We start from the raw sequence: 21,622 nt of genomic DNA on the forward strand, positions 1-21,622 counted from the left end.
TTGGTTCTTGATAAGTGAATGAATGAATTACCAGTTAACTTAGCAAATGTGGTCAGTGTTTCACTCACCATGAGTGAGGCACTGTGCTAATTGGTGACCCTACATGTGTTGTCCAAAGGGAACGTCTCTTCATTGGATGGGGGGCGATGATCAGGTAGAAGCTGTAGTGCAGGGGTTGAAAGAGTTTACCTGAGGCAGAACAAAGGAGACAGAAGTTTATTGATTATACCGCAAGGGAGAGCGGTGGGCAGAATGGCAGAGGAGAGGCCGTCTGCAATGAGGTGGTGGGTGGAGGCTGTTTATTTAAAGGGGGAAGGTGAGGTGGTATAACCACCTATGGAATTCTCCTTTTTGGTTATCTGTGCCTAATTGTAAGCAGCCTATTGGTCAGTTAGGGCCTATGGATATTTTGAGGTGGGCTCCTGATGGGCCTTTTTCTATATTCCATTGCTCAAGCCTGTTTGCCTAAAAGCTGTCTCTGCAATACAGAGATGAAATACACAGTTCCTGCCCTTCTAAGGACTGTTTGAAGGGAAATGGATGGTTATAGCAGCCATCTTACTACCGTGTTGTGTTGTAATGAGGTATGAATACAAAGCTATCATCATTTGGAGAAACAGCATTTGAGTCAGATTGTGTTAGGGTCATGGAAGCCTTCCTGAGAAAGGTAACCTTTTTTTTTTTTTTTTTTTAATCAGCTGGGATAGCCTAGGTTATGCTGTAGGAACAAATAAGCCCAATTCACAGTGTCCTAACACAACAAATGTTTATTTCTCACAGAGACTACATGTCTAAAATCTGTTAGTAGGAAAGCTCATATACTTCCATGATCCAGATGCAGCAATGGGAAGAGAGTGGCTAATTATGCACTAGCATTTAGGGTTTTATTGGTTAAAACAAATTTCAAAAGGGGGACTGTGAAGTGCAATATCGTCTCTACCTAGAGAGAGAGGAAAACTGGAAGATATGTGAGTAGAATTAATGACTGCTGTTATACTTTTCTACTGTTTTAAAAGAGTATAATATATCCAGGTAAAGAGAAAGTTATTTCAGAGAAAGGAAGAGCATGGGCAAAGGCAGTAAGCTGTTATGAAGTGTGGTAATTTCAGGGAACTGTATGTAATTCAAAGTAGTTAGAGCACAGTGTTGGTTTGGGATAAAGATAGGTTATAGAGACTGGGGGGAGAATGGGGGTTTGATTACACCAAATTATGGAATTACAACTCCATCCTGAAGGACATGAGGAAACACTGAAGGATATAATATACTTCAGGGGAATTTTCTTGATTAAACTTATTTGATGAAAGATTATTCTGGAAGCAGTATGGGGGATGGTTTGAGGGGAGCAAGATCAGAGACAGTAAGACCAATTATGATACTAACACAATAATGCTGGTCAGGCTGCAGATGAATGCAATGACAGAGAAAATGGTAAAGGAGCTGAACAAAAGGTAGAAGGGCAGGAAAAGTATATACATGGGGGTGGACTCCAGGGCAGAGGGGGAGCCTTGGTGGAAGACAGGACACTTCATCCACTGAGATTATAGTAGAGGTAATGGCATGAACAGTGTTTGTGCCTTAGCGTATGTGTGGATTTATGTGTGTTTAATGTGTGTGAGAGAGTAAGTTAGAATAAGCTAGCAAGTGAGCAATTCTTATCTAGTGATCTATATATTCTTTGTGACTTGGGAAACCAGCTCATGTGCCTCTAATAGAATGAAGGTGGGAGGAAGACTTCAGGAGAGCCCTACAAATTGTAATGGCTACTGAGTCAAATGGAACATACAGCCAACTTGGGGCAGAGATGTTGCTGGGAAGTGTTATGCACTTGTTAAAAATCAGATTATAGGGACGCCTGGGTGGCTCAGTTGGTTAAGCGGCTGCCTTCGGCTCAGGTCATGATCCCAGCGTCCTGGGATCAAGTCCCACATCGGGCTCCTTGCTCGGCAGGGAGCCTGCTTCTCCCTCTGCCTCTGCCTGCCATTCTGTCTGCCTGTGCTCGTTCTCTCTCCCTCTCTCTCTCTGACAAATGAATAAAATCTTTGAAAAAAAATCAGATTATACACTTTACTATAGAAATTGCTTTGGGAAGCTCGGTTGCTTTTTCTTTAAATTGTTTAGAATTCAGTAATAATTTAAAAATATACACTTGAAAAGGCTTTTGTATATGCAGCTTCCATTAGAGGGACTCAAGAGATAGAATCTAGTGCCAGCCCCCAAATTTTGGTTAATGTGATAACAAGGACCCAGTTATTTCATAATAGAAGGAATACAAATTTCTAAAACTAATGAGGTAGTTATCCAGTGCTTTTATAAAATCATTCTTTTATGATATGCTTTCAAATAAAGTAGTAAATGTGACAGTGAAGTTTAATTTTTTAAAGAAGACCGAGAAATGATTGGAATACTTGTGATATTTTTCTTAAAGGTTTTAGAAGACATTGCTTGGAATGTTCTATGATTTAAAGGATATTCTAAAATGATGTTTTTTGTTTCCCATTTATATTAGGACCATGGTTAACATATTTGGGATGCTGGGACACCTGGGTGACTCCCAGTCAGTTGAGCATCTGACTTTGGCTTGGGTCATGATCTTGGGGTCTTGGGATCGGGCCCCAGAGTGGGCTCCCTGCTTGGCTGGAAGCCTGCTTCTCCTTCTCCCTGTGCCTCTACTCCTGCTTGTGAGCGCTCTCTCTCTCTCTCTCTCTCTCTGTGTGTGTGTGTGTGGGAAATGAATAGGTAAATATATCTTCCAAAAAAAAAAAAAAAAGAGAGAGAATATTTAGGATGCTACATTTATTATTGCAAATTGAAGTTTTGAGACCTTGATGAAAGAATCAGTTTTATTTAATATCATACTATTTCCCTAGAGAACCATACTGACCTGCTCAATGCATGTGGTGGGAATACAGTTACATATGGATATAGATATATAAAATTTTTTTTAGATATATAACTTTTATATATGTAAACTTGTACAACTTAGTACAGCACCTGAGGAGAGAATAACAAAGAATTGATGGGAATGTTGACCTGAGAAGATTTTTTTCTTAGATTGGAGGATAATTAGGAACTCTTTACAAAGATTAGAGATAACAGTTATTAGTTTTAAAACTGGGGACTAGTGTTTAAGCCTATTTGTTTGTTTGTTTAGAAGCCTGCCATTTTCCAAAGTATTTTTGAGTACTTATACTGTAAGCAAGAAAGTGATACTATCTTAATCCAGAATTTCCAATACTTGCTAACATTAAGGGGCATCTGGGTGGCTCAGTGGGTTAAAGCCTCTGCCTTCGGCTCAGGTAACGATCCCGGGGTCCTGGGATCGATCCCCGCATCAGGCTCTCTGCTCAAGTGGGGAGCCTGCTTCCTCCCTTCTCTCTGCCTGCCTCTCTGCCTACTTGTGATATCTCTCTGTCAAATAAATAAATAAAATCTTAAAAAAAAAAAAAAAAAAGCACATATGTAATTTGGTATCTTAAAAGTAAATCCAAAGATACTTTTGTTGAAGCCACTTAGCTGATAGTAGAAGATAGTTAGGAGACCAAATAGTAGCAGAAAAATATACAATTTATGTAATTAAGTTAATACAGAAAAGTATACAATTTATATGTAATTAAGTTAATAGTATATTCTGAGACCATTCTTTTTTTTTTTTTTTTTTTTTAAAGATTTTATTTATTTATTTATTTGTCAGAGAGAGAGAGCGCGAGCGAGAGTCAGCACAGGCAGACAGAGTGGCAGGCAGAGTCAGAGGGAGAAGCAGGCTCCCCGCCGAGCAAGGAGCCCGATGTGGGACTCCATCCCAGGACGCTGGAATTATGACCTGAGCCGAAGGCAGCTGCCCAGCCAACTGAGCCACCCTGAGACCATTCTTATACTCTAAGAACCTTAACTATAAAGGAGTTCATTTGCTTTTTAAATGAATATGAGGTCATCGAGTTCAGATTGTTTTTGTTTGTTTGTTTATAAAAGCCATTTGTACTGTGTGGCCCCTCAGCAATGAGTAACTGATTAAACCAGCATGATGTAATGATACTAATAATACTTAATGAACACTTACTATATGAGAAGCACCATGTTAAGTACTTATATTTAGCTATTTAATTTAGTGCTCACAATAGCAGTATGGGAGAGGTATTCTTACTGTGCCCATTTAAAAAATGGCAAATGAGTTTAGCTTGGTAAACAATTAAAAAGTGATAGAACCAGAAAGGAAGTGGATTAAAATAGAGAAGAGTTAACCCACCTTTTATCAGTCTCGTAGTCCTATAAGAGAGAATTTATAGTAATATTTTAAAACTCAAAGCATTTTTAATTGTTTATGATAATGAACCATAAAATATGGATGATTTAACTTAATGTAACTGTCTTCTGAAAAATGTTTGCTCAAAAACATGTGTGCCACCGTTTTCTAATTGTTTTGGATTCTTAATATATAAAAACAAAGATCCCTACTCTTGTGGTACTATGTTTTAGTGGATGGAATTCAGAAAATAAACAATAGACTACATTTAATATTAAAAAGCCTTTTTAATATTTTTAAATAGTTGGTAGATCTAAAGTAAAACAACTTTTCTTTTGCAACACTGATAATCTAATTGTTCACATCATTTGTAGTGCCTACATCAAATCATGAAAAGGATGAAATATTGATTTAAAATGGTCATTTATTTTAAATAATTAATTTGAGATTAAATATTATTGACCATTATTTTGAAGACATCTCTTCCTCTCCTCCCTTCTCCCACTGAAGATGCAGCATTCCAAGAAAGCAATTAATTGTCATTTGTCATTTGTAAAAGAACTTTGTTTTGTGTAATTAAAGATCTGGGTGGTCTATGGCTAAAATGGAATGAAAGTGAATTAAAAAGTCTTTGGACATATTTTTCCTATGAAGGACACAGTTAAGTGTAGTCTTAGTACCTTAAAATAACAGGAAATGCTTATGATTGAAGATTCAATTTTGCTCTTTTTGGTCAGCTATATCAGTGTGTCTTTATATGTGTATGAGAAAAAGAGGAAGGGAGAGAATAAATATGGGAATGAATTATGTCAGGGCTTCCTAGGTGCCTTTGTTATAGTAGCTTTTCAGAATCCTACCACTGTAATTCCAGAAACTGACTAAATGTTTACATATATTGTTAAAATAGAGGACGCTATTTCTGTCTTGGGTTTCTTGTACTTTCTCTTAAGTGATCTTAGTATTGCTATACAGGATCTTCCTTTATGTATTCATCACCAGTAGACCACTCTGCACTGCTTGATTTGGTAGGCCATCTTTCATTAATTCTCTCTTATGAATGCTTTAAGGAGTTAAATAATGGATACGGTTTATGGACTTCATTATTGAAGTAGTAATGATGTGGTACAGTGAAAAATTAAAATGTTCACTCACAAGGTCATTAACAAAGAATGAAAAATAATTAAGGGCAAAAGAAGAAAGACGGTTTTAAGATAAAATCCAAACTCGCGTATAAGACCACTGTGTTGAGAAAGACATTGGAAAGATTTTTGCAGAGGATAGAATCTGTATTAAAAGAAAAGTCCAAATCTAGTTAGTAACTAGATTTTTGTATAGAAGAGATAACAAAAGTCTTTGGCACAGGCTGTAAAAAGGTTTTGGAAAGAAGTAGAGGTAACAAAAGTGACAAGTGTAGTTAAAAAATGAACAGTAAGGAGTATGATGCATTAAGGAGAAATATGATCCTATCAGAAATTATGATTATGGCCAATAAATGTGAAAAAGTGTGAGAACATTTGTTTCTTTATTAATTGCTTTAGATACTGTATTCATTGATTAAGAGTTGCTTACTTTCATGAAATCCCGTTTTCTGATCTGAGCTAAACAGGGCAAGTTTAAAGGCGGGAGCTCAGAAGAGTTCATAGCCTTTTTACTACATTCATTTTTAAATGCCTTATTTGAAAGAGGATGTCCTAGTTTATGATTTTCATATTTTTTTCCCTTTTAGAAAGAGGCAGATGGTATGAAAACTGGACTCCCTTATTTAAAGGGAATGTTGATATTTATAACCAAGCTTATCTCCAGCAAGATTTGTTTTTTGCAGCTGTTCCAGGTTGGAAAAAAATATTATATTAAAGCCCTGGCTTGTTTTTCTTTCCATATTTGGGGGGGGTATCTTCAGAATGTGAAAAAGTGATGTTTGATTTTAAACATGAATGCAATGTAAACTGTGATTTTTTCCTTCTATATGTGAATTTTCTGTTTGTATGCTGTGATGATATTACTCTTTTTGTTTCACTGATCTTTTTCCTAGATACATCACACTTGAAAAATAATTTACTCATCGTTTTCATATCATCAAAGTATTCTAGGAAGTATAGTAGATTTTTATTAAGAGTTAGCCTATTTTATTAAACAAACCATTTTCTAACTTTGTATTTTGGCATTTTAGTCATTTTCTTTCTGCCCAGAGCATCTTTTTCACTGGGAAGTTAAGGGTTTTTTGTTTTGTTTTGTTTTAATAGTTATGCTATTTAATATCAGACATATATTTTTCTTTTTAATTTTCTGTTCTTTGCTTCTGTTTTTAAAAGAAACTGCTGGACATTTCTGTGGATGTAGTTTAGTAAGGTTTTTAAAAATAATTTAATTGAAAATTAATTTTATTTTATACTTAAACTTAATACATGGAGCTATTTGGGTGCATGATAACACTAGAATGAATATCTATGCTTGTACACACAGAAAGTCTTTGTACGTATTTGTTCTGTATATGCACCCACACATACACGTTTTTTCATAAAGAAGGGTGTTTTTATAGTAAATATATTGATTTACTGTGAATAAATGTGATTACTGATTTATGTAGAGATAATTTATACATCCTTCTTGTCAAATTAAAGCAAACCCCACTATTTATCTTCTTGAATATGAAATTTTATGCAAATTATGATTGTCAGACTTGTATATTTTTTCTTCTTAATAATTGAAACCAATACTTTTATTTAAAAGTTTTTATTGCTTGGAGCACCTGGGTGGCTCAGTTGGTTAAGTATTGGACTCTTGATTTGGGCTCAGCTCATGATCTCAGGATGGCAGGATAGAGCCCTGTACCAGGCTTTGTGCTCAGCATGGAGTCTGCTTGTCCATCTCCCTCTTCTCCTCCACCTCCCACCCCTTGGTGGTTCTCGCTCTCTTAAATAAATAAAGTAATAAAGTAAATCTTTAAAAAAAATTTTTATTTCCTGTCTTTCAGCACTTACAATTAAACTATTTTAACATCATGAAGACTAGCATATTGCTAAATCTTTGACATAAACCATTATTAGTATAGTTTATTTCCAGAGATTATCTGTTTTTCTGAGTAAACCCTTTAAACTTCAATCTTTAATTCACAAAATGTTCACTCTCTCTCTCTTTAATTACACAGAACATGAATACCTTTAATTGATTTTATCCGTTCAGTTTATTACACATCTTTTATTATTCCCTTAGTCTTTGTACTGATATTCAGAGTTAAAAGTGTAAAGTGGAGGATATGGGAATTCTTTGTTGGTTATCGCTTCTCTCTATCTTTTTATAAGGAATGCTTTTCATGTTCATTGCACAAATGTCATTCTTTCCTTGCTTGAGTGTTTGCCTAAGGTAGGTTTAGTAAAAATTTAAATGCAATGCTCAAAATTAAGAACCAAATCAACATGAAGCACTTAATGGAAGGTGCTAGCATTCTGTTGCTCTGTCTTCTCACCATGTAACAAAGCAAGTGATTCTATAGAAGGTATGAAGCTGTGCAAGTAAAAATCATGCACATTACTGTTCCCTGTTTTCTTGTGATTGCTGCATGTTCCCAATGGATACCTATATGAGTGAGCATTTAAGGACTATGTGACTGGGGTCATCTATATTCATTTTCTACTTCTTTAGCCAAGACATCCAAAGTATGTTTTTCAAATTATTTAAAAATAATAACGATGAAAAGATATTTTTTCAATCAATACCTTACTTATCTAAAGACATATAAGTTCAGATACAAAGATCTGGGGCAGAAATAAAATGAAATTTTTTATTATATGACATGGCTGACACTTATTATATGACATGGTGTTTAGTAATTTAAATGTAGATGTAATGGAGTATAAAAGAAAATGAAATAAAATATATTTATAAACTATATTAAAATAATTGAATTTTTAATCAGAAAACATTTATGTATTTCCTGTGCTTGTGGCCTTTTATTATGAACATCAGTGATCATTATTCTATTTGTTCACAGGGGCAAATAGCAAATTACTGACAATAATCATTCTCTTTTGGAAATATCTTCTAGAGGACCTGATTCAGAGGTAAAATGTTAACTTATCTGAAGGAGGATTTTATCAACACTGTTGAAAATTAGCCAGTGGGAAAGAGAGAAAACTTGCGGACTACTAATGCCATTTTATAGGAGAATAAAAATTGATTCTAAAATAGAAGCCTCTAAGACATATGTTAAAATAGTGACATTTTAACTTACTAATAAGAATATAGTTTAAGAAAGGATTTAACATTCTTTTGTCTTTAAAAATTATTGCTAGTAATAGCCTGCATAGCTATGTTTAACTGATTAATAATTAGATATCAGATGACCCATTTCCAGGTATATATTATTAATTTTCTATTGCTACATAGCCAATTACCATGAACTTGGTGACTTAAAGCAACAACCATTTATTAGCTCCCAGTTTTGCAGGTCAGAAGTCCAGTGTGGTCTGGCTGGGTTCTCTGCTCAGGGTCTTACAAACCTGAAATCACACCAGGGTGTTCAAGGCTCTGTGGAAGAATCTTCGTTTAAAATCAGATATGTTGGGCACCTGGGTGGCTCAGTGGGTTAAGCCGCTGCCTTCGGCTCAGGTCATGATCTCAGGGTCCTGGGATCGAGTCCTGCATCGGGCTCTCTGCTCAGCAAGGGGCCTGCTTCCCTTCCTCTCTCTCTGCCTGCCTCTCTGCCTACTGTGATCTCTCTCTGTCAAATAAATAAATAAAATCTTTCAAAAAAAAATCAGATATGTTGTTGGCTGAATCTAGTTTTTTGTGGTTGTAGGATTGAAATCCTCCTTTCCTCTTAGCTCCTTTAAGCCACTCATATGTCTTGCCACATGGCCCTATCCAGCAGTGGAGAATTTCTCAGGCATCAAATCCTTTTTAGTTTGAATCTCTCTAACTTGTCTGACCTCTAAACCAAGATTTAAAGTGCTCTTATTATTAGATGAGTCCCAGTTTGAAAATATCCCTATTTTAAAGTCAGCTGATATAGACATTAATTAAATCTGTGAAACTTCTTTTGGTATTTAATTTAACATAATCATAGAAGTTATATTTCATCATATTCACAGATTCTGCCCATACTCAAACTTTGATTTACTCTGTTCTCAAGATCACCTCATTATTTTTGTAGCTAATATGAGGTCTTTCTTGCTATACCCACTTAGCATTTTTGTATTTACATTTGACATACTGCTTCCTACATCTCTGCAACTATTATCATAGTTTTTTTTTTTTTTAAGATTTTATTTATTTATTTGACAGACAGAGATCACAAGTAGGCGGAGAGACAGGCCCCCTGTTGAGCAAAGAGCCTGACACCACCGGACTCAATCGCAGGACCCCAGGATCATGACCTGAGCCGAAGGCAGAGGCTTTAACCCACTGAGCCACCCAGGTGCCCATATCATAGTTTTTTCTTATCTGCCTTTAAAACAGGATAGACATAGGGAATCCACACACTGAGATTCCTATTTTTGAAAAGCAGCTTGTGAATTTCTAGGCAAAGTTACTCTGGGTCTCTGTTTGGCATTCACAACTGTTTTTAAGAAATCACACAGTATCCCAGTTAATCGCAAAAAACTGTAATATATTTAGGAATTGATGTGACAGGAATATAATAATGAATTTTAAGGTCATCAGATTTCGATGTACAGGTTAAGCTTGGGTACAATACTAGGGGGATATAAAAAACAAACAAACAAACCAAAAACCATATAAAGAAAGACAAATACAAGGTGGTTACTGGGCTGGCCACAGCTGCATCAGAAAACATAGACTTTTGTTTAGTCAAGTGGGAAATCTCCAGACATGCTGTACAAAACCAATTACAGCTGACTCTTGAACAGCATGGATTTGAACTGTGTTTTTAAAATATGTGGATTTTTTTCAATAAATATAGTATTTTTTGTAGCTTTATGGTAAGAATACAGTGTATAACACATATAACATAGAAAATTGTGTTAACTGACTGTTTATACTGTTTATTTTATTGGCAAGGCTTCCATTCAACTGTTAACTTTTAGTAGTTAAGTTTTGGGGGAATTAAAAGTTATACATGGATTTTTGACTGTGGGTTGGCATCCCTAACCCATGTTGTTCAAAGGTCAATGTATCTGAACTGAGAAAGAAAGAAATTTATCTACTTGAATCTTCCTATCTTTTGTTTCCCATTGGTCAAAGCTCATCTCGTGGTATGTTATTGTCCTTGTACTTTTCAGATCGTTGTTGGGGAAGTCAAATCTCACAATGTGTACTCTGTGGCTTCATTAGACTCTTGGCAGTGGTGGGTGGAGCCAGGCTTCCTGTGGGAGTAGGATTATGTATGTCTGTGACAGTGGAGGTAGTAGTGGAATTTACCCTTACTGTAATTTACCCTTACACTTAGAGGAACTCAAAACAGAAGGTGGTGTTAGAAGATGAGTTGAAGGTAATGGCTGGTGTTGACCATTGAGCAAGGACTGAGGCTATAGTAGGCAGTGAATATGGAGAAGTATGTAAGTTGGGTCTAAGGATGATTTATAGCAATTGCATCTGGATAACATCTTTAAAAATTCTTTATCATGTAAAGGTGCCTTTGATAGAACCTAAGCCACAGTTTGAACTCACTGAATGTTTGTAAAATTTAATCTTTAGGTAATGTATTCTCCTTGGTTCTTAGAGTCTCTTCAAAATTTGCATTTTTTTTTTTTTTTTACTGACAGGGTAATAACTCAATCAAAATTAATATAAGAAACAATAGCTATCATTCCTTTGGATACCTTTGTTAATTGAGTCTTAGAGTTGTACTGAAGAGCATTGATCATATGGATGTGTTGCTTTTCAAATGTGAGTATTCAACCAGGTCAGTATTCTTTACTAGTGCAGACAAAAGCTAGTTGTCTATATTTCACAGTTACAGCAGAATTCAGATTAGAATTATATTACAAATATTACAAAAATATTTTCTTATTGTCATTTATTTTGTTGTCATTGTTAGCAAGATCAGGGTAGGGTGGAACCCAGGTTCTCTGATAACGCTAGTTGAACTGTCCAAAGAACCCCTATTAGGATAAAACATAAACAGACACCTAGGCACATCAAAATTAAATTGTTGAAAACAGGGATAAAAGAAATCTAAAATAGTCACAGCAGGGGATTTATATGAAGTAAAGAAAAAAAATTAATTTAAAGAATGTTCTTCAATACTATGCCAACTAGAAGACAAAGGAGTGACATCTTTCAAGTACCGAAAAAAAAAATTCTATACCCAGCAAAAATATTCTTTAAACATGAAAGACAAAACAAATACTTATGTATCTAAAAAACAGCTGAGAGAATTTGTTACCAAAAACTTACACTGCAAGAAATGTTAAAGGAAGTTCTTCAGAAAAAAGGAAAATTAAGCATCAATCTATGAATGAATAAAAAGAACTGGAAATAGGAAATAAGTTGATAAATATGAAAAACATTTTTATCATTTTTAAAACTTTGAAAAATATATTTGTTTCTTTAAAGCAAATATATTGGCTATGGCTTATTTATTATACATGTAGATGTAACATGTGACATAATAATGTCCCAAAAGATTGGGGAAGGGAAATGGAAGTTTACTGTAGTAGTAGCAGATTATTTGAAGATAGACTGTGACAAGAAATATATGGACATTATAAATTCTAGAGTGACCACTAAAAATACGAAACAAGAAGGAATAACTACAAATTAAAAGGGAAGATAGAATAGAATACTAAAATATGTTCAATTAATTACAAAGCAGAAAGTAAAGAACAAGGAAAAGAATAGAACAAATAGAACATAAATTTCATGATAGTAGATATAAACACAAACACAATTCCATTAAATAAAATGATTCTCACACTCCATTTATATATATATTTATTTATTTATGAATAAATAAAATGATTTATTTATTTATTTATTTGAGAGGGGAAAAGGGCAGAGGGAGAGAGAAACTCGAACAAACTCTGTGCCAAGTGGGGAGCTTGATGCGGGACTCAAGTTCATGACCCTGATATAATGAGCTGAGCCAAACCACTCAGTTGCTTAACCAACTGTGCCACCCAGGTCCCCCCTTAACACTCTGTTTAAGCCAAATATTTTCAGACTGGGTAAAAAAGCTAGACCCAACTGTATGCTATGTACAGATCGATCCAATTAAATACCTCTGTGCAAGCAATCTCAGTTGTATGTCTTTCTTGTTTCCACCAGATAACCAAAGAATTTTTTATTTTGATGTTTATTATTAAGAAGCATGAAAATATATATTATATATATTGTATATTTTCCTTAAGTAGTATCAGCTATTAATTTGAATTTTTTTTTTTTTTTAATCTATTTGAGAGAGAGAGAGCACAAGAGTATGAGCAGGGAGGTGGGGCAGTGGGAGAGGGAGAAGCAGACTACCCACTGAGCAGGGAGCCCTACTTGGGGTTTGATCCAAGGACGCTGAGATCATGACCTGAGCCGAAGCAGATCCTTAACTGACTGAGCCACCCGGGCGCCCCTTGAATGTTTTAAAACCTTATGTAAATTTATCTCTGTCCACAGATTTTTTAAAAAGATTTTATTTATTTATTTATTTTAGAGAGAAAGAGAGAGTGAATGGGAAGTGGGGGGAGCAGAGAGGGAAGGAGAGGTAGGGAGAAAGAATCCCAAGCAGACACTGTAGTGAATGCAGAGCCCCAAGTGGGATAGATCCCACAACCTGAGCCAAAACCAAGAAGGGGGGGCTCAACACACTGAACCATCCAACCATCCAAGTGCCCTTCATTGCCTACACATTTTAACCTCATTATATTTCACTGATGAATGAATTATGATGTACATACAGAACTTTGGATTTTTTTCCCAAGTTTTTAAAATTTTTGCTATCATTAAATAGCTTTTGAGTGTTTTGTTTACAAAGAGGATGTTTCACTAGTTCATATAACTAACAGTGAAACTAATGTTTCTGACACATACATATTTTGGATTTTATTGGATATTCTGTAGCTCTCCCCAAAATGCCCATTAACTGCTCTTATTTTATTGTAATAATCTATTCTCTTAAAAAAGTTCTGTAAGAAGTTGCATATATTTTTATGTATTCATGGTATTTATAGATGTTTAAAAATTTTTATTGCTACAGTAATTTATGATTTTTGTATATAGTCTTTATAAATTGTAACTTTGCTGAGCTCATGAAAAAATCTTATACTGATTCTACTAATTTGTTGTGTTATATTATTTGTGATATATTATTTGTGAATCATACTCATAACTTTTTTTTCTTTCAATTCCTATGTCCTGTCTCCCCTTGTCTCTCTATATTACGTGGTTTTCTGATTATAGTGATTGTCTTGTTCATGATTTTTCACAATTAAGGATAATCTTTTCTTTTTCTGTTTGCTACCATCAACAACGTAAGAAGGTTCTTTTCTATTGCTATTTCCCTCCTTCTGCTTTGTCTCTTTTCTCTCCTCCTTCCCTTCTTTTCTTCTTTGTCTCACTCTTTATGAATCAATGGATATTGAGTAGAACTTTTTTCATGTATCTGTTGAGGACTTCCAATTTTTTTCAGCTGAGCTCAGTTAACATGGAGAATATTACTAATGTATTTTCTAGTGTTAAACTATCTTTCCATTTTTGCTATTAGCCCAGCTCTATTGTGGTAAACATTGTTATATGATTATATACACAAATTGTATTTATTTTCCAATATTATACTTGGGATTTTTATCTCTCTTTTTATAAGTCAGTTTGACCTATGATTTCTTGTTCTCATAATGTCCTTGCCTTGGTGTCATTGTAAGGATTTGTTAGCCTCATGAAATGAGTTGAGCAGTGTTGTACCTATTTGTATTTTTCAAAACAGCTTATCATTTTATCTTATCATTCTATAAAACAGCTTGTTTATATGGTTTATCTGTCTCTTGAATGGTTAATAGAATTTACCTTTAAAACTATCTAGGGGCATCTGGGTGGCTCAGTGGGTTAATTAAGCTTCTGCCTTTAGTTCAGGTCATGATCTCAGATCTCATGATCTCAGGTCCTGGGATCGAGACCCGAATCCAGCTCTCCACCTGCTTCCCCCTTTCTCTCTGCCTGCCTCTCTGCCTACTTGTGATCTCTGTCTGTCAAATAAATAAGTAAAATCTTTAAAGAAAAACAAAAAAAAAACCAAACAAAAAAAACCCCTATCTAGACTTGTTGCTTTTGTTTTATGTGTATATCTTTTAATTTTTTTTTTTAAGATTTTATTTATTTGTCAGAGAGAGAGAGTGTGAGCACAGGCAGACAGAGTGACAGGCAGAGGGAGAAGCAGGCTCCCTGCTGAGCAAGGATCTAGATGTGGGACTCAATCCCAGGATGCTGGGATCATGACCTGAGCCAAAGGCAGCTGCCTAATCACCTAAGCCACGCAGGCATCCCTATCTTTTAATTTTTAAGGGTAGATTTTAAACACTGATTGATTCCTTTAAATGACTTTTATTCTATTCAATTTTATGCTACCTTTACCTTCTTGAACTGGTATTAGTGATATTTTATCTTAATTTTTAATTTTATTTACAAGAAATTTTTTTACAGTATCCTCTTCTTAATTAATAGTAATAGTTGCTGAATGTTTAGCCATGTTCCCTTATATATTTCTAATACTTTTGTATCTTCTTTCTTGTTCTATCACAAGAGTTTGTTCCATGTTTTTATTTTTCAAAAACTTTTGTCTATGTGGATCATCTCATCTTTTTTGTGTCTTTGTTTCATTGTTTATTGCTCTTATTTTATCACTTGTAATTTGGGAGACTTTTTTACTCCTTTTTTCCCTTAGTATTTTATTTTTAGTTCTCTTTTTTCAGTCTCTTGTCTATTTAAATTTCTTTCTTTTTAAGTATTATGTTAGCTGAATCCTATATGTTTTGTAACCTTTCATTGATGTATATAATACATAAATTATAAATACATAATATATAAAGCAACATAGCACAAGAGTGTTAGATGTTCAGTTTTCATAAAGTAAAGACTCATGAAAACAAAACCCTATGAATGTTTTTATTTTATTTTAATTTTATTTTTTCTTTTCAGTGTTCCAGAATTCATTGTTTATGTACCACACCCAGTGCTCCATGCAATGCATGCCCTCCATAATACCTACCACCAGTCTCACCCACCCTCCTAGCCCCGGTCTCCTCCAAAACCCTCAGTTTGTTCCTCAGAGTCCACAGTCTCTCATGGTTTTCTCCCCTTCCAATTTCCCCCAACTCACTTCTCTCTATCTCCCAATGTCTTCCATGTTATTCCTTATGCACCACAAGTGAGTGAAACCATATGATAATTGACTCTCAGAACCCTATAAATGTTTTAATCTCAATAATCTATAACATTGCTGGAATGTAAAGGCTTTTATTGCTTTTTAACCATTCCAAATCTTTATCTTCCATATTTTCACTTTGATAGCTTTTCTTTAATTATTTCTCTTTTGTGAAACTGAATGCTCTTAGGTCAACTATCAAGCAATACTTTAACATCTTTTTTTTTTTTTTAAAGATTTTATTTATTTATTTGTCAGAGAGAGAGAGAGTGAGCACAGGCAGACAGAGTGGCAGAGGGAGAAGTAGGCTCCCTGTGGAGCAAGGAGCCCGATGTGGGACTCAATCCCAGGATGCTGGGATCATGACCTGAGCCAAAGGCAGCCGCTCAACCAACTGAGCCACCCAGGCATCCCACTTTAACATCTTTTTAAATGAAATGCTTTATAAAAGGCAATACAGGGACACCTGGGTAGCTCAGTCAGTTAAGCCTTGAGCTTTTGGTTTTGGTTCAGGTCATATGTCCATATGGGACATATGGGTCATGGGCTAGAGCTCTGTGGTATGGCTCCACATTCAGCAGGGAGTCTGCCCCGGGGGTTCTTTCCTTCTGCTCCCACTCTCATTCTCTCTCTCTCTCTCTCTCTGGAATAAATAAGTTAATCTTAAAAGAAAAAAAAAGTATTATTTACTTGATAAAATAGGAATTAAGGAATAAGCAATGGAAGATAGATCCCAGTACAAAGCAGAATTTATGGTTTTCTCATTTGTGTTTTGATTCATATCTGGGGTATTTTTTCTCTATCAACCGATTGCTATAAAAACATATAAATGTACTTTTAGGTGTATTTGGGTGGTACAGTTGGTTAAGCATCCAGCTCTTGGTTTGGGGCTCAGGTCATGTTCTCACTGTCATGAGATTGAGCCCCACATCGTGCTCTGCGCTCAGCATGGAGTCTGCTTAAGACTCTCCCTCCCTTTGTCTCCTCCCCTCTATCTCTCTTTAAATCTCTCAAGATTAGAATAAATCTTTTAAAAAGAATAAATTGACTTTTGCATTTTTGCAAAATGCATACTTGTTTCTGTGTAGCAGAATTATATTAGTTAATAACCCAGTGCTTCTCCCCATTAACCTATTTTCTCAGTTTTTAAACTCGATACTTTTTATTGTATTTCTCTGGCAGTATAGTTTGGTGGTTTTAAAAATGAGCAATTTGCATCATTGTTTATAAACACAAGTTTTAATAATACAATCTGTTTGGAAACTACCAGTCTGAGAAATCCTTATATTAGTAAAATGGTAATGATATAATCACATGAGACATCAAAATAATGAATGCATTTAATGCAACTTCTATGAAATTGGATATATACTAGTTATTTTTACACTTTTGACAGTTATTTACTAATAAAGCTATTTTTTAGTAAGTCATACAGAATTATGAAACTATTAGAAACAAAATAACCATAAAGAGCTTTCTGATGGTTGCCTTGAGATGTTTATTTCTTCTTATATACTCAGATAAACTTTACCTCAGTGAACAGATCTTTCATTGGTTTTAAAAGATATGTTTAAAAATATGTAGTATTATTATTGGGACTCTCTAATTTGTTTGTTTCTAAGATTTGTTTCTAGGCATGAAAATGATTATCCTTAACCTGATACATATGATCACGTACACTAGTTTGTCTTAATTTGAAGGAAATTTAGGAATCATTTAAGAAGGGAAATAGCATGGTTTTGTCAAGGCCATGCAATTTTTTTTTTTTTTAAAGACTAGGCTCAACTCAAGTTTTGTATGTTCTGGTCTGGTATATTAACATTGATGTTTCTTAGACTATCCATGTACCAAACTAGAATTTTCTTTTCCAGTTTGTTTTTCCTAAAGTAGTTAGCCAAAGAGGAGGAGAAAGAAAGAAAAATCTGATTTTTTTTGAAGTTTTTAAAACCTTTCTATTATTGCAATATAGTTAACATACAATGTTATATTATTTTTACTTGTACAATATAGTGATTTGGCAGTTCTATGCAATATACAGTACTCACTATGATAAGTGTAGGTACTGTCTGTCACCATATACTGTTATTATAATGCTATGGACTATATTCCCTATGATGTATTTTCCTCCTCATGACTTAATTATTTTATAATTTGATGTTTGTATCTCTCAATTTCCTTTATCTATTTTGCCCGTGCCCCCTTTTCTCTGCAAATAACTGTTTGTTCTCTTTATCTATGAGTTGGTTTCTGGTTTTTTTTTTTGTTTGTTTGTTTTCAGTTTTTTGGTTCATTTGTTTTGTTTTGTTTTGTTTTGTTTTTTGGATTCTACATATAAGTGAAGTCATATTTGTGCTCTTAAGTGACTTTTCCCAGGATGTTTTTCTTGAATTTGAAAACCTAATTACTTGAGATAGGTAATATACATCGAAATGACTAATAATTAGCATAAGTGATAATTGTCAAAAATAATTGCCACAAACTAAAAGAAAACTTAATAAATGGGAGAAGAAATTTGCCAATGACATATCCAATAAAGTGTTAGTATCCAAAATATATAAAGAACTTATTCAACTCAACACCCCAAAAACAAGTAAGACATAAACAGACATTTCTCCAAAGAAGACATATAGATGGCCAATGGACATATGAAAAGATGCTTAACATCACTCATAATCAGAGGAATGCCAATCAATACTACAGTGAGATATCACCTCATGCCTGTCAGAGTGGCTAAAATAAAAAACACAAGAAACAAGTGTTGGTAAGGATGGGGAGAAATAGGAACCCTCTTGCACTGTTGGTGGGAATGTAACATGGTATAGCCACTGTGGAAAACAGTATGGAGATTCTTCAAAAAATTAAAAATAGAACTACCCTATGATTCAGTGATTGTACTACTGGATAGTTACCAAAAAAAGTATAAAAACACTAATACAAAGGATGGTATGCACCCCTATGTTTATAGTAGCTTTATTTACAATAACCAAACTATAGAAGCAGCCCAGATATCCATGAATAGTTGAATGGATAAAGAAGAAGTGGTATGTATATACAAATGGGACATTATTCAGCCATAAAAAAAGAAAGAAATCTTGCCATTTGCAACAATATGGATGGAACTACAGATTATAATGCTAAGAAAAGTAACTCATTCGGGGAAAGAAATACCATATGATTTCACTCATATGTGGAATTTAAGCAACTAAACAAGTGAGCAAAGGGAAAAAAGAGAGGGAGAAACAAAAAATCAGACTCTGAATTATAAACTGATGGTTATCGGAGGATAGGTGGTTAGGGGCATGGGTAAAATAGGTGATGGGGATTAAAAAGTACATTTTTGATGAGCACTGACTATTGTAGGGAACGTTGAATCACTATATTATACACCTAAAGTAATATAGCACTGTATGTTAACTATACTGAAATTAAAATGAAAAACTTAATGAAAAGAGTGTGAAAACTATCATTTTCCAATTTTATAATAAGTGATGAATCCATATACATACAAGTAATTGCATAATGTAGATCTTTATAGATCTGAATGTTAGCAATTCAATATATGCAATCTATTTCTTTTTTATGGTGAATCTTATACATACATTGAAACAACACTTTTAGTTGTCTGTTTAGAATTCCACTAATCCTTATCTTCAAAGAACCTTGATTTTATTACACTAGCTATTTTTCCCATATGCAAACGTATGCTTATGAGAAGTAGACCCCATGGCCATCTTTAGGGATAAGCCTAGTTGTTTTAAGAGCAGTCTCATTTTTCTTGCCAAAGAGCTGGGATTTGATATTTGAGATTACTGTTTCTCTCAAGTTGGTCTACATTAGCATAGGTTAGTTACTTATTAGATTTAGTTCAAATGGGCTTTTGTATATTGTTTCTTAGGTGATCTACAAGTTGAAAATCTTAGGTATTAACTTTTTATTACAAAATATTAAACAAAAAATTAAATATGACAAATTTCCTTGATAGTAATGCTGATAGGTTTGTCACTGTTAGAAAAGAAAGTTATAAATATAAATGTAGAAAGGAAAAAACTACAATGAATTGTGCGGCATTGGGTTGGAAGTTGGAAGCACAGACTTCATGCCAATACATATGTTCCCTAGCTCTGTGCACTGACAAGCTTAGAAATGGTATCACTCATTAGCAAGGAGCATATCCTGTCCCCAGATCTTGATGTCTAAATACTATTCTTCACTGAAAGGTAACTGGGCTCATGGGAGAAATGACAGATTCCAGGGCAGGATCACAGAGAGTATAAGATGAACCTTGAATATTTTCTTGTGCCAGAAAGTAACAGGTGTTTAAAAAATGATGGCAATATGTCAAAACGATATAAACCACTTGAAGGACCTTTCAGTGGCTAAACCCAGGACAACCTGAGCATCAAAATAAACAAGTGATATAGATGAATTTTGACCTGTTGAACAAAATAGCAATTTACAAGTGAGTATATACTGCTATAAACACAGAAATGAATAAATAAATAAGGAGAAGGAAATACTTTTTAAATACCATAGAATATGAGCTAATGTAGAAGGAATGATGAAATTAGAAAATCATCATTTGACAACTCTATGAGTATAATTAATTCAGCATGAAGCATCAATAAATCCTAAACTAGTAGTTGCAAATTTGAGAACAGGATATTTATATAATTTCAAAGTACTCCCAACCAAATACTTACTAATTACAAAGAGGAAAAAACTAAATTCACAGTGGGGAAATCAGGCAGATTATCACCTTAATCAAGTGATCAAAGTTAACACTACCAATTGAGGAAAATAGTGCGATGAGAAGAAAACAACACTGCTTCTGTAACATTCCTTGAATTTGGTTAAAAAATAAATGAGATAGAACATAGAAAAAAACAAGTCAGTCATTGGGACAAATGAGAAATTCACATTGGTCATACTCAGAAGAATGCTGGATGTATGATCAAAGAAGCCAGGTACTTGATACATATATTCAAAGCAATGAGGTACCCAAGGAGAGCACATGTGGAATGGATGAACTATGGGGAGCACCAGTGTTTAACAGGCAATCTGAGGAAGAGTGCATATGAAGATGGTCAAGAGAAAATCAAGATAGAAAGGGGGAAAATTGGGACAGTGCTAGCTGGGAAACCAATAACTTAGTTTCAAGACCAAATACTCAGTAGTGCCACATGTCACAGAGAGATTCATAAATGAGGACAGCTTGTCTCACAGTATAATCCAATATTGTGGTATTGCCATATCTGCAGCAAGTATTGTCTAAAATAATAATTTGTTTCCTTAAATGGGAGTTTTCCAGAAGATGTCCCTTTTCTTCCTTCTACTGCAACACCTAATGAATTACCAAAATTAGTTGAGGTACAGTGTGTTGTGAATTGTACTTGTGTTCTTTGTAGTTAGGGCAAGAGTATATTGGGGCAGGAGTTGGCCCAGAGCAGTCCTGGTTTATACTTGCTGTCCTGGTGTCACAGAGTACTCTTTCACTCTCAAGGTGTTCTGGCTTAGATGGTGAATTATATGGTCATCCTATACTAGGTCTCTGTTGCCAGAATATTCCTTTCCTATCTGAAGCTGGGGAGCTGATAAGCATGTCTCTTAGCCAGTTCTTAACATCTTTTATTCATGAACCATATGCTTGCTTATTCATTTCCCTTATAATTCTTCTAAATCAGCTTTCTAATAATACCTCTCTTTCACCAAACTTTACATGAAATGGAGGCTTCATGAGATGTGAAAATTTGGTCAAGTAACATTGGAAATGACATATTCAAGTTCTATTTAAGAGATCAACAAGGCACATGTAGAGACTCAGAAAAGCTTTTCAGTAGACTTCCCAAAGTTGTTATATATTGTCCTAAAATGACCATATTTGGGGAACTTGGTTCACGTTTGCTTCGATGTAAAATACATGCAAACTAAGAAAAATAAAAACTTTTAACTTCAAATAAGTCAGACTTGGTTATTGTGATTTTGTTAGAGTTAGAGTGTATCAGAATGTTTCATCTACACTGAACACAGGTATATTATTTGGATATTCCCAGTGAAATGTGTTTAAACACTTGGGC

The 21,622-nt window shown here is 34.4% G+C and overlaps 1 protein-coding gene across 15 annotated transcripts in view; it reads left to right on the plus strand.

Annotated features, from left to right (window-relative positions):
* The window catches only part of TRIQK (triple QxxK/R motif containing), a 102,640-nt gene that overhangs the window by 11,495 nt on the left and 69,523 nt on the right, over positions 1-21,622 (plus strand). For 6 of the 15 annotated variants that reach the window (XR_006384203.1, XM_044245317.1, XM_044245315.1 and 3 more), the window contains 2 exons: positions 8,235-8,304; positions 10,966-11,089. The exons of 6 other annotated variants lie outside the window; for them this stretch is intronic. Coding sequence is in view for 7 of the 9 variants with exons in the window: in XM_044245317.1 (XP_044101252.1) it covers positions 11,072-11,089 (18 nt within the window). In the remaining 2 variants the exon portion in view is untranslated. Of the gene's footprint in view, positions 1-6,051; positions 6,075-8,234; positions 8,305-10,965; positions 11,106-21,622 lie in introns of those variants that run through there. 3 more of the 15 variants (XM_044245320.1, XM_044245319.1, XM_044245329.1) reach the window with 3 other exon arrangements.

The sequence above is a fragment of the Neovison vison genome, chromosome 4, assembly GCF_020171115.1.
Source record: "Neovison vison isolate M4711 chromosome 4, ASM_NN_V1, whole genome shotgun sequence".
NCBI lineage: Eukaryota > Metazoa > Chordata > Mammalia > Carnivora > Mustelidae > Neogale > Neogale vison.